At 36.4% G+C, this 13,702-nt stretch overlaps 1 protein-coding gene across 3 annotated transcripts in view; it reads right to left on the bottom strand.

Annotated features, from left to right (window-relative positions):
• LOC111053309 overlaps window positions 1–13,702 on the bottom strand; it is a 57,571-nt gene that overhangs the window by 28,808 nt on the left and 15,061 nt on the right. For all 3 annotated transcript variants that reach the window (XM_039424656.1, XM_039424654.1, XM_039424655.1), the window contains exons 3-11: window positions 13,359–13,417; window positions 11,689–11,872; window positions 10,983–11,155; window positions 9,940–10,234; window positions 7,988–9,254; window positions 6,236–6,573; window positions 5,013–5,449; window positions 3,124–3,399; window positions 812–875 (exon numbers count right to left, since the gene is read on the bottom strand). In XM_039424656.1, coding sequence (XP_039280590.1) covers window positions 812–875; window positions 3,124–3,399; window positions 5,013–5,449; window positions 6,236–6,573; window positions 7,988–9,254; window positions 9,940–10,234; window positions 10,983–11,155; window positions 11,689–11,872; window positions 13,359–13,417 — 3,093 coding nt within the window. The remainder of the gene's footprint in view (window positions 1–811; window positions 876–3,123; window positions 3,400–5,012; window positions 5,450–6,235; window positions 6,574–7,987; window positions 9,255–9,939; window positions 10,235–10,982; window positions 11,156–11,688; window positions 11,873–13,358; window positions 13,418–13,702) is intronic.

The following is a 13,702-nucleotide window of genomic DNA, read 5'->3' as shown; positions in this document are numbered from 1 at the left end:
GACTTCTGTCGTCTTACTTCTTCAATGACCGATGGAAATTGGGCTTGATTCATTGAGTCTGAACTGTATCCGGTTGATAAGTAATAATTATATCGTATTTTTTCGCTGATTCAACTAGACAATGCTATATTTGTTTTCTGTTATTCTAAGAATTTAACAATATAATGACAGATAATAATATTACTGCTAATCGCTGAATGGCTCTCGGGACACGGTCATTGTAAATGGATTGAAATTTTGAAGATAGTATGTATTCTTAATATCAACAATATAGTATATCTTAATATATCATGATAGTACATCATAATATCAACATAAAATTCTGAGAGTATCATGAGAATCAAGAAAGGAAAAAGGGTTGAATGGCGTTATATCCAATCGGAAAAAACTTGCTTATTTTCAAGTACTCGCGAGGCATTTTATTAATTTGAGGGCGCTGAATCCGAATCTAAAGTCACGATTTCTCTATCACCATTTTTACGTGATTTAGGTTTTTGTGGATAGGCAAAAGACGGACGTTCGGCTGGAAAAAGATTCCCGGCCGATACTTTTTAAGCTTGACGACCCATACGTTTCACCGTCCACACGCAATGACTTCCAAGCTCCGACTATTACTTGAGCAAAAGACTGATGGTAAACTTGAGCTTCTGGACCGCCCTTAAAGTGTATGGTTTTGTATGCAACTCCAATTAGAGTAAACATTCCTTACACCACTCTCAAAAAATAGTTTGTATTCATCAGTAATTCACTGAGTTATGCAAATCAATATTATTACATGAATAATTTGAATATCTATGAATATTTTTATTACCTGCTGTGCATTGGAGAGCCTCCTTCGATTCATGCTCATGAAGTAATTATATCTTTCATTCATCCTGAAACGAAAAAATATTATAAATTATATAATAGGATAATTATATAAGCTCATTATTTAAAACTAAAAAGTGATTCAAAAAAATATTCTCCACTCCAGTCAAGGTCCACTATCATTGTTTTTGTGAGTAGGTAATTAAAGAAAGGTAAAAAAAGGGACAAAGGACTTTCTTTAAACCATTCAAAAAAGAACGTATAATTTTCAACTGGTTCATTTCAGTCGGTTATACGTATTAAAAATATGGCTACATAAGAATGAGGATTGAAATAAGAGCGCACAGATGAGATTAGTCCATCTATTTTCTTCTTAAACAAAAGTATAACTCTCTGTTCAGGTTATAATGGACTATTGCGACACAACAAAATATTTAGAAAACTAAGAGAAATTAATTCACATTATCTATCATATAATAAAGTAGAGAGTTGGCTTATACACATACGGGATAGGAAAATCACGAATTATCACGTCCGTACTACTGGACTGATTAATTTGAAATTTTGCATATTGATTCTTAATTTACCAAGGATGGTTGAGGGATTTTTTCAAATTCATTAAGATTTCAGTAGATCAAGTTTTCAATTAGAATCTCTTTCCTGTATAGGGCTAGTATTACCTACTTGTATTATAAATATAAAGAAAATAAAAATCTCAGTACCCTTTTTTAAAATATTTTATCACAACATGTTTCCGAAAAATCTCAGTACCCTTTTTTAAATATTTTATCACAACATGTTTCGGAAACATGTTGTGTAAAATATTTAAAAAAAAGGGTACTGAGATTTTTATTTTCTTTATATTTCAATTAGAACCTTGCGGAGCACAGGTTACCAGCCAGTGCATAATAAAAATAATCATTCCCAATACAGTATTTTCCAAGTAACGCTGGAAAGCTTGATTAAGGCTGTGCAACAGGCTAAAATAGTATATTTCGCACCTAGGGCCGAAAATGAGACTTTTCCGGCTCGAAATCGGTTTTCAAGTCCGAGGCCGTAGGCCGAGGACTAGAAAAGATTGAGAGCCGGAAAAACATTTTTGCCCATGGTGAGAACGTTATTTTTCGCCACACAGAAAAATAAACAATATAAATATGAGAATAACTGTTTATTAGGCACTTCCGAAAGCAAAACAGGAAGGTCATAGCTCTAGCAAACCTGAGGTAATCTGAATATCAGGAAATTGTCCAAGTATTTTTATTTTTTATTCTGATTTTTTGTCTAAATAACATAAAATATTATGTTTAATTATGTAAGAGGTTGAGTTTATACTTTTTATTCTTCCAAATGACAATAAGATGATATTATTATAAATGTTTTGATTCTTGAATAATAAACACAAATAATGAAAAGTTTTTTGATCAGCTGTTTAAGCACAATTTGGCCAATCTGAATGTCAACGTCAACAATGCTTGTTGTCGTTGACTTCGGAAGTTTAGGTTAGAAGTTCTATCCTACTATGAAATTCGAATTTGAATAATTTATAATATATATATATATCTTATCTGTATTTTATTCATCCAAATAAAATGATAGTATCTTATTGCAGAATACTTATTCAGTTCTAGACGCATAAACTGATTCTGTTTCATAAACCATTTTGAGAATCAGCTGACTTCAAGGTTATTTTACAGCCCTAGGGCCGTAAAACTTTTACCGGCCTGGTCAGAAAACAATCATTTTCGGCCTCCATATGACGCACGAAAACCAGCTCATTACATCCAAGTGGGGCGAAAAAACCTTTTACTGGTGATGATTTTCAAAGTTTTTTGATTTGTATACTATCAAGCTAACAAAATAAACATTTTCCGATTATTACTTTTTGAGATATAAGCGTCTAAGTTTAAGCTCATATTGACGCTCATTTTGAGCGTATAACTTTTCATTCTTAGGACATGAATCTTTGAGGGTAAATTTTTCATGGTTATGTTCATTGAATAAAATGAAAATTTCCTGAAGATATAAATTTTTGAGAAAGTTATTCCATTTTCAAGAAATGACCAAAAATAACAACTGAATGTTATTATCAAATTAGAAACGATCTTCCCAAAGATGTTAAACTTTAGGCGCTCTATCTCAAAAAGTAATAATCGGAAAACATTTCCCCTGAGAAAACTTTTTTCTAGCTTGATAGTATACAAATCGAAAAACTTAGAGTCATAATGATGCATGCCTTATCCACAGTGGTGGATGAGACAGGAGCCTACATCGGCATCGGGCTGTGGAGCAGTAGAAAAGAGTTGTTTGCAATTTTACCTATACCAAGCAACGGGCAAACGTTGCCTGTTTTGAGGCCGCGGACTGCGTTGCGTGGCGGGTCGATGATGGCGAGAGGGAGGAGCAGGAGGCGGGCGGGTGGGCGGGGCCGAGTCTGACTCATCATCAGTGCCGCCCCCCTCCCCACCACTCTCATCCCCACTGCCGTCCTCGCCGCCGGCTGGCCTCATGTTGTCATGCAGATCGAAGATGCGACCCTGCAAGTCCTCCCACATTCGACGGATCTGCTCAAGTTGCAGAACTTCCAGTCGCGCTCTGTTCACAAATAACAAATTACTATTATTTCTATCTCTTTATACCGGTTGCACTAAAGCCGGGTCAATTTTAACCGGGCCTTTGATTTTACACTGAAAATAGGACCAAAATTTATTATGTGAAAATGTAGAACCTACTTTTTGGACCAGTACATTTATCAAAATTAAGGAAAGAAACAGTTTTGGACTGTGTCTTCCCCAATCATGTTTAAGAAACGTCTATTATCTATATCTTAATCTAATAAAGGAAAGAATCGGCTCATACATGTACGGGATAGGAAATACACGAATGAAGCATCATCACGTCTGAACTACTGAACTTGAAATTTTGCATATAGATTCATACTTTACTGAAGATGGTTTTAATTTCATTTATTCAAGATTTCAGTAAGTCATGTTTTCAGTTAGTTTAAATTCAATCTATTTGCGCTTTAAAAACAGACCCTTGCGCAACACGAGTTAGCTACTAGTTAAACCAATAAGCTAAAATAATTCAGCAACCCAGAGGACAATTCTTTAAAAAAACGTCCCCCATACATGGGAACTAACTATTTGATTTAAATAAATGAAATAGTTAATGCTCAATAGTTCCAAGATAGAAGCCGCAAAAACCTATAGTTTTCTTAAGTTTAGAAATTCTAGATAAGATCTGTACGTAATTTTAATGCAGAATTTCAATCCAATTAAATGAATGGTCAAAAAAATGATAGCAAAAGACAAATTCCAAAAATTGGTATTGTTCCAGAAAATCAAATTTACCACCATGAAGAAAAAAATGAGATGAATATAATTATTATACCTTGTATTTTCATCCATTTTTGACAGATAGGTGTCAATTTTTAGTTGCCTTGGATCATAGTTACTATTGTACTTTATGAAGATTGCTTTGAAATTAGAATGCGCAGTAGAAGTTTGCCAAAGCAGTCAGGGCATTAATTCGGTTTCATAAGATCAATGTAAAACTAGTCAAATCATACATTCTTTTCCAGTAAATCAAATTTATCCATTTCCCAGTCTACAGTTTACATAGAATCTTCTTGGAATAGTACTCGTTTGCAAGGCCGAGCATAATAAGGCCAAGTAGCGTATGATATTTTTCTTTACACAATTAGCAAAACGTAGGTAAATGAGTAAACAACAACAACAACAACAAATAACTGAATATGTAACTTAACTGAAACATAGCCCATATTCAAAAGATCAAAAAGTTGTGAATAGAAACAGCTGTCTGACTTCTTAGGGCCAATCCACAAGAGGTGTTTTTTTCCAGACGAGTCGGCACAGCACGACAGGACAGGAAGCTCTCAGATTGGCTGATTCGGTCAGCTTTCTGTCCATAGAGCGGAAGCTCCTCGATAAGCCAACCTAAAAGCAGGGTCCCTTTCGTCGTGCACAATGAATACTCCCATTTAAAATACTCAGATACTGGAAGTGACCACTTTCCGGCCGGGTATTGTGACTGACATTGACTTTTCCTGCTCAAATTGAGATCAGCTGAAGAAGGTATCTTTCTAACCATGAAACTGACCGGGAATTTTATGTTTTCTGTGCAGTGTGGCGAAAGATCTTTTCGCCACACATAGCTGCACAGAAAACAGGAATCTGGTAGGTTACCTGCAAAGTCTCTGCATGTCATCAATTTGCCTGCTGAGGAGTAGTATTCCCTGACGAACAGCCACTAATTCAGGCTGACGAGAGCTTGAGCTTGGCTGGCGAGCGCTCGAGCTTGACTGACGAGGACTTGAGCTCGACTGACGAGGAGCTGAACTGGACTGAAGGGGACTTGAGCTAGGCTGTTGGCTACTGCTAGTGGCGCCAGCCCTTGGTTGGAAAGCTGACCGTCTCGACACCGAGAATCCACGGCGTGGCCTCTCGGGCTGGGGTCGTTCAAAACCCCTATTCAGGATTCGTCTCTCAACCTCAGCAGCTTCTGTTTCAGGATTCACCCTATTCAGGATTAGTCTCTCAGCCTCAGCAGCTTCCGTTTCAGGATTCACCCTATTCAGGATTCGTCTCTCAGCCTCAGCAGCTTCCGTTTCAGGACTAAAAGCCTGCAGCAGAAAATTAATAAACATGTTTAGATGATAGGTAGTATACATTAACTATACTGTATATCAGTGAAAATCATCTTGAAACTTTGAATGAGTCCAATGAAAGAGAGAATTTAAATGAATACCAAAGAGATAAGTTTTTGTAAAACTCAAAATGTTCATAAATTGAAAAAGATTGTACATATTCAAATTCAGGACAATTAAAATGAGCTATTGAAGTGCTGAGAAACAAGGTAAATGATGGCGAAAATTCTAAATTTGTAATATTGACCATTTACAGCACTAATTTTGGGTGAGGTTTATTTGAAAAATTAGTTGCTTTAGTAATTGTGAACTTTACATTTATTTTATAATTACTGAAAATCAATTCAATTGGGAGATTCTATTTACCAATTATTAATGTTAAAACGAGAATCAAAGAATAAAAACAAATAAATAATTTTTGGACGCCCATCAACTCCAACAGAACTTCTTATGGTCCATTGATCAATTCAAATTACAATGATATGAGAAACTGGTGATTTAAATCATGTTATGGTTTCGTGGAATGTATTCGTGGAGTGTATTTATTTATAAAGTTCGATTCCAAGTTTAAACCACCAGTTGATCCGTTTCAGATTGAAATAACAATAAGCAAATCACACCAAGTAAGATGTAGGTGAGAACCAAATTTCAAGGGGAACAATGAAGACTTCAGAATTTGGAATCTTGGGTTGGGCCAATTGAATGAGAATCAACTCCAGAGATAAACTGAACATTTTTACGAATTATGATAAAGTTGGTTACATTTGGTAGTCTGAGTTCCCTTCTGCCACTGCGAGTGGCAGTCTGAAGGCGTCTGACTCTGAGCAATAAGGAGGTGGTGTGACGGTCAATACAGTCGGATTGGCTGCGTTCTCCGGAGGAGGAAGGCGGCGACCGACTCTCCCTTGGTGGCGGTGATGGCTGCGATGAGGGCGAGGCCTCGCTTCCTGGGGTCGGAGCCTCGCTTTCTGGGGGCGGAGCCTCGCTTTCTGGGGGCGGAGCCTCGCTTTCTGGCGGCGGAGCCTCGCTTTCTGGCGGCGGCGGCGGTGGTGGAGGTGGTGGAGGAGGCAGTGGTGGTGCAGGCGGTGTAAGTGTATCTCCTGCATCCAGAAAATCATCAATTACAATCAGCAATATAATATCATCAATTATTCATGTTCATCGAATCAAATAACACCCAAACCACAATATTTATCTTACAGTAGTGAGAAGATATCAATTTATTGATATCAGTGAGTATGAAGAAAAACATTTGATCTTGAATTTACATTAATATTATACATTTTACATTATTTGGGTTTCATATGGCAGGAAAAGGCTATTCGAGCTTTTCTGGGTCACCCAAATTAACTCATGCAATCCATATTTCATAAAACTTGATATGATCTTCTCCTTACTATACAGAGTTGGTAAAAATTGTGGAAACAAATTAATATTTCTTTTACAAGATTTATTTGTCAGTATGTTTTATTGAAAAAACTACTTTTCTGTCGCTTCAAAATTTGTGTCCTCCACACCTTGGATCCGCCATATTGAATCCAACTCCATTTGTTAAAATGGAAGGTGGTAATGTGAAACCTGATTTTAATACAAAATTTTAAGAGAAAATGAATGGCGAAAACCAAAAATTTATCTGTTTTATTTCAATGAACACATTTATTCAATAAATGACTGATTTATTAGTATCTTCAAATGTGAATATCTTTGAAACGAGTTTTCTTTCGAAATTCTGAATCCGTATTTTTAATCCGTCATTTTTATGGGAAGCTGGTCAGGTGATGCATGATTTCGATACAGAATTTCAAGAGGAAATGAATGGCGAACCGTTTCAAATTTAAAGATGCTAATAACATAAATGATACAAAAATGAAATAAATGAGTACATTAAAAATCTGACAGTTAAAACTTTACTGTTCAAAGTGTTAAAGTAGCTTTTCAATGTACTTATCACATTCTCAAACTGAAATAGTTGGGATAATTTCAACACTAATAGATATCCAGAGATTGTCAGTTTGACAAATAATTAATAATAATATTTGTCGGGCTGACAAATAATTTTTTTAATAGTAGCACTCATCAAATTTCCAACTAGCTGTTTACCCTGTTGTCAATATTTGCAGTAGCAGAATTCTTGGGGGTGAATTACAGAATTTAATTTGGTTTTTCGTTTAATAATAATAATGAATTCATTAGCATTTGAATAATTGCAATATCTCAGTAATTTCCATCTTTAGACTGGCTGGCCGCTATGGCTTCATATAAAATGAGCGCTGCTATCCAGAGATTGTCAGTTTGGTGTAAGGGTGAGCATTTCTGACCGGCAATTAGGAGGTACTGGGTTCGATTCCCGGGCTGACAAATAATTTTTGAATAGTAGCGCTAATCGAATTTCCAACTAGCTGTTTACCCTGTTGTCAATATTTGCAGTAGCAGAAGTCTTCGGGGTGAATTGCAGCATTTAATTTGGTTTATCGTTTAATAATATAACTAATATATATTTTGTGTTGATCGTACCTCCATCTCTAGGAGAAGACATTTGATGGTAGTTACAAGTGACACGCCTCCACGGAGTCCAGAGTGGGCGAGGAGTGGTGGGAGCTGATGGGGTGGGCCTCTGCACTGGTTGCGAGCGGGCATTGCTCCTTGCATCGGCTTCATTATCATCGGGCGAGTTCTGCTGGGAACTGTCGAGAGTGCTATCATCAGACAGGTTGACCGAGTTGTCCAGTCGTCTGCGTCTGAATCGGTAGAACCTAGGCAAGAATGTCGGCAGTCTGTTCGCATCATTGTTGGATGCGTTGTCTCCATCAGCACGTCTTATATTCAAGCTAATTGTTTCTTGAGGCAAGCCACTCAATTGTCTACGGGAAGGAGGAGTTTCTGACGAAAGGATTCTGTTGATACTTCTTTCCGAATTGTCGGCGGATGTTGAGTCAGCCACTCTGAAAGGAATATAATAGAAGTCCTCGTAAGTCGCAGAAGGAGTGGTGGAATCAACAGTTGAATCTGTTGGTGGTAGCACTCTCGATGGCCGGTTCTCACTGTTTGATGTTGAGCCTTCACTTTCTGAATTTCTGTAGCCGACTGCGACTCTCGCTCTCACCCGGACCGATTCAACTGAAGATTGCGAACTGTCTTCAGAGTTTGTAGCTGAAGGCTGATTCGACGTTCCACTATCACCTCTACTGAGATTGGTAGCATGTCGAAAATAACAACAATTCAAGTCGTCAGAGTTGTAAGATGATAGATTGTTCCTAGGATTGGTGTCCGGAGAAAGGAACTGCGAGGAGGATCTTGAGGCGCTTCTCTCATCGGTGCCGGCCGACGGAGCACTGCCACCACCAGCCGAAGGGGCACTCCTTCTAGTTCGCGGCGAACGCGTTAAATAGGTCTGGTTGACAGGAGTGGTCCTACTAGTTGTCGATGAAGAGCTGTGGTTAACAGGAGAAGCCCTAGTTGTAGTACTATCAACTTCTGCATCTTGCCCAAAATCTAAATAGCCATCAGAAGAATCACTACCGACTCTACCATTGGTGAATCGTGAAGGCCTTCCATGGGTACTCCGCGAGTACCAACGAGAAGAAGATCCGGATGAAGGTGAATTCTGACTCAATCGATTTAATTCATTTGCCAGCCTAGCATTAGTGTTTCCAATGAAGACCGGTGCTGGAAATCTCACAATACGCCTTGAACTTGAAGATGTTGAAGCTGCTCTTGAATTTGATTCATTATTTCTGTTCGATTCAGATTCATTATCCATGGGATCAGTTCCTCTATCCGTCTGAAAAGAAAGAAATTTAATAACTAACTTGTACATAATACAACACAAGAAAAAAAAAATTACAATAAAGAAACACAATAAGGAAAAGTATAAACAAAGTCCAACGTACATGGGAATAAAATTTATTGGTTGTCTCCCAGGTTACATAAGGCATGAACGTGATAGACCAAAATTCAAGGAATAGTTGAGAACATATTTGATAGATGCTACAGTATAAACGAGTTTACTGTAAAAAAATGAATTTCAAACTGTCATTTTCTCGTTAGTTTTTAGACTTTTTCATGTACATTTTCATTTATGTTTTGGAAGAAATAAATGATTGATTGAACTTTGTAAGGCAAATGAAATTGTAAAACTTGGTAATTTATAAGTACACATATTTGAATTGACAGTAAGGCTGCATTTTTTCAAGTTGATATAATTACTAGTTGACAGTCATGCCAATTTCTACCTATATTCGAATCTTGAAATTCTTAGTGAAATATAAATTACAATAAAAATAAATCTTCAATGTGGTTATTTCCATTTAATAAAGTTTGAGTCAAAAATACAATAATTATTCATATTTGCCTATCTCTAGCTATGTCAGCTTACTAGAGATAGCTGTGCTATCGTGACAATAAGCTCTAGTCTAGATCTAGTTATTAGTGATTCACGTTGTAAACAATGGAAGTGGTCTACTCACAGTATAGCGCAAAGAGCGATCTCTGGTGTAGTGATAGAATCGCTGAACTAGATGTTCGTACTGTTGCATCATATAGCGATAGCAGATTGGTTGGTTGGCTTGGTTGGATTGGTTGGTTGGGGGTGGGGGCGGTGGAGGCGGCTGTGGCTGTGGAGCGGGGCCGGGGGCGGGACCAGACGCGGGTCCAGGGGCAGGGCCGGGGGCGGCCACTCGGTCCCACATGGTTGGCCCCCGGGCAGGCGCATTCATCACCCCTGTTATCAATTTGTGGCCCAGCTGGTCGAACGCAACGTACCTGCCATCAATTTACTCATTCATATCTGACAGCTTTGTTTCAATATAATATTGTACACTTCTACCTCCATCAGTTTCAGTTTCTATAGATGAAAAAGATAAGTTGAGTTTCAGTCAAGAGAAAAAGCTTGAAATTGCAGTTGCCCTATGGGGACCGAGCTTTTACTGAACTGTACCATCTATAACAGCATAACAATGTAAACCCTACAGCATTGTTTATCAACTGAAATTTGGCTAAAAACATGGACATGTATACTATGCGCTTATATTTGACGTTGCCGATGACCATGGGTACAGAGGAACAAATATATTTAATGAAAATATGCCACATATAACACAAGTAAATATAAAAACGATGCTCAACTTTGAATTTTCAAATAAGATGCGATTTAAAAGAAACTAAAAATATGTTTGGACAACATTATGCTCTAATCACATTATTTCAATTATTTTTATTCAAATGATATGATTATTGTCCTAGGTGTTTTTCTCGGATAAAAGAAGGTGTACTCTCATTAAATGACTTTAAATATTGCAGTAAATTAAACCTCATGCATGGACAGGCATAAAAACAAGCTTCAAGCATAAAGAGCTTGTGCATAATGATAACTGTTTTGACGGGTACTCTTAATTGATAATAGTAAAAACCACTTCAACAAGCAAACATGGCTCAACAAAAAGCCCTTTCTCAATTTTGAAATTGCATAGTTCATGGCTCAAATGCAATAATGTTATAAAAATTATCTTACTTGACTTTCTCTTTTTCGTTGCCAGTATAGCACTTTGCAAAAGGTTCAGGCTGACTCCAATCCCAAAAATGCAGTTCATTGTAAGAGGCGATCACCAACATTCTGTCAATTGGATGGAATGCTAGTGATGCTATCACTGAGAAACTCTCTGCATTCCAGATCTCGCTGCCACCCTGCAAAGCATCACCACCAATATTACTTTCCTATTATCATATCATTAAAATTATCATTCAAATTATTGACAATTTCTTAGTCTTTTTCATTCAATAATTGGAAATTATCAATAAATCAGTGTTTTTTGACAATTTCTTAGTGTTTTTCATTCAATATGAATAATTACCACAATATCAACTTCTCAACTACACAAAAAGTCATTCAAATTAGTTTATTCATAAAAAATTACATATTTACAAAATATAAGTGTTATGAATTAACATTAATATTCTCCCTGCATGGATGATTTGTCCGTGTGCAGGGAGGAGTCATCCAGGCAGGGAGAATATTAATGTAATCCATAACACTTTGTTTTTATTCAACGAAAATTATCAATAACTATGCAAATCTTCTGTATTTTCCTATTTTCACAGCATTTATATGTCTATGTAAGCAAGTTTGTTGTACTGTGTTTTTGAGAAATAGAATTCAATTAAAATCTCCAAATTGTTGTATTCTATTGATAATATTGGAATGTTTAGAAAAGACTCACATGAAGGTCCCAAACACGAACTTGGCCTCCTAGGCAGCCTGTTGCCAGGATTTGGTTGGACGAAGGGTGGAAGGCGATGCACCAGGGTGTGCGCGGATGCCCGGTCAGAGTTTTTATATTCTTACCACTGGTAAGATCTGTGACATATACATTATGGTTTCCATGCGTCGAGGCCACTCTTTTCCTGAAATTTGTGCCTTTCATTTATAATACATCAAATAAACAATCATCAATTTCAGAACAAAGAAAAAATAATTCCTAGCAAGGTGGCTTTTCAAGAATGCTAGGATTTCAAGGTGGCGATTCAAGAAAACATGAAACTCTACAACAAATAATAAACTTGAATCAACTCTACCAATGTAAACCCTTCTTCAAGTTTTGTCGATTCAAATCTTGAATCCTCAAGTTTTCTCGACTTAAGTTGTTGAACATGCTTGAATTTGGCATTCACCTAACTCATACAATCTAATGTACAAATTAAAAATAAAATAACAGTTGTCAGTCAATCTAGAATGCATACAAACTTCATAGGCTAATAATAAATTTTCAAGTTCGAGTGAACTTGAATTCAAGATCCCAAATATGGTTTATTTTGCGAAAATCGCTCTTTCAAGTTGACTAATGTAAACTAATGACTTTCAGATCTCCGTACAGACTTATGCGCTACGAACAGGCCTCAAGCAAGTTACACACATCGATTTGTTACCGCCCTTATAAATTCTACCAAACTAAACGGAACTCGACAAACATCATCTGTTTCACATCAACTGTTCAATCTAATACAATTTATGAGGACGGCATAAAATCTCAAGTCCAAAAATCGTTATGTGTGTACTGTAACTAGACTTACAGATTTATGCGCCTCATATTTTTCATCAGCTGATTTTATGATTACTATATCTGTATCTGTAGAGATACTGTAAGATACAGATATAATCAAGGTACCTAAATGTATTCTAGGTACATTGAATGTAATAACCATAGCCATAGCCACCTCTAATACATGGCCCTAGCCTACAATATTGTAACGTCGCAGTGTAGGCCTAGAATCTAATACATGATTGGTGAAAATGATTTTAAAAAATACCAGCTGATCTAGAGGTGGCTATGCCTTAGCTGATGAGGAGCGAAAGGCGTGTCTTTGTAGATCATAAGTCTGTATGCAGCTTATTATTTGTCATGGATGGTATAAAATTTCCAAGAGTCAATAACTTTTTATTCCAACTAGATTTCAAGATTTGTTTTACCTAAGATGCTTCCATGAACCAGAACGATTCTAATAGTTGATTCAACGATTTTGATTGGTACCTGATATTTGTTGGTAGACAACCAAAGCGTTTTCCCCTAAGATAGAACTTGAAATAGTTTAAGGACAATATTAGACCAAGAGATCAGGATTATCAACTTACATAACAAAAATTCACATATTCAAAAGAAGGCATTGAAAGCATGGCTCGTTTTGGTAAGTTTACCCCTAATTATTTCATTGTTTTTATTTCCAATATTTTACTACCCACTTCAAGCCAAACGTCGAATCTTCTTGATTTAAACTTTATGCAAATTATCGTCTATCCCAATCCAAAAGAGAGAAAACCACTCAGATAAAAGCTAATTTAAAAAGAATAACCTAAATAAAGAAGGTTAAAGGAAAAGCAAAAGCATGAACATACCCATCGGGACTGAAGACCATGAGAAAAGTTGACTTAGGAATATCAGGCAGTTGACATTTCTGAAAAAAGTTTTCTATCATTATCTATTGATACAATAATTGTCATAAGTTATTATGAGAATGCTGCAGCTGTTCTGCTGCACTAGATAACGGTACAAAAAACTAATTGTAATTATATATATCTTTGTAACTCACTTGTTTTTTGTTCAAATAAATAAATAAGTATGATTATTCATATTATTATTGCTACTATAATACCTGTGTGAACAAAATTGATTCAAAAATTAATAATGATTGCTATTCAATAAAATTGTTCTACGTAACTTTCTAAGCAAAGTAAATAAT

Source organism: Nilaparvata lugens, chromosome 3 (genome assembly GCF_014356525.2).
Source record: "Nilaparvata lugens isolate BPH chromosome 3, ASM1435652v1, whole genome shotgun sequence".
Lineage (NCBI taxonomy): Eukaryota > Metazoa > Arthropoda > Insecta > Hemiptera > Delphacidae > Nilaparvata > Nilaparvata lugens.
The sequence above is the reverse complement of the archived record's forward strand: the minus strand, read 5'-3'. Positions and strand labels throughout refer to the sequence as shown.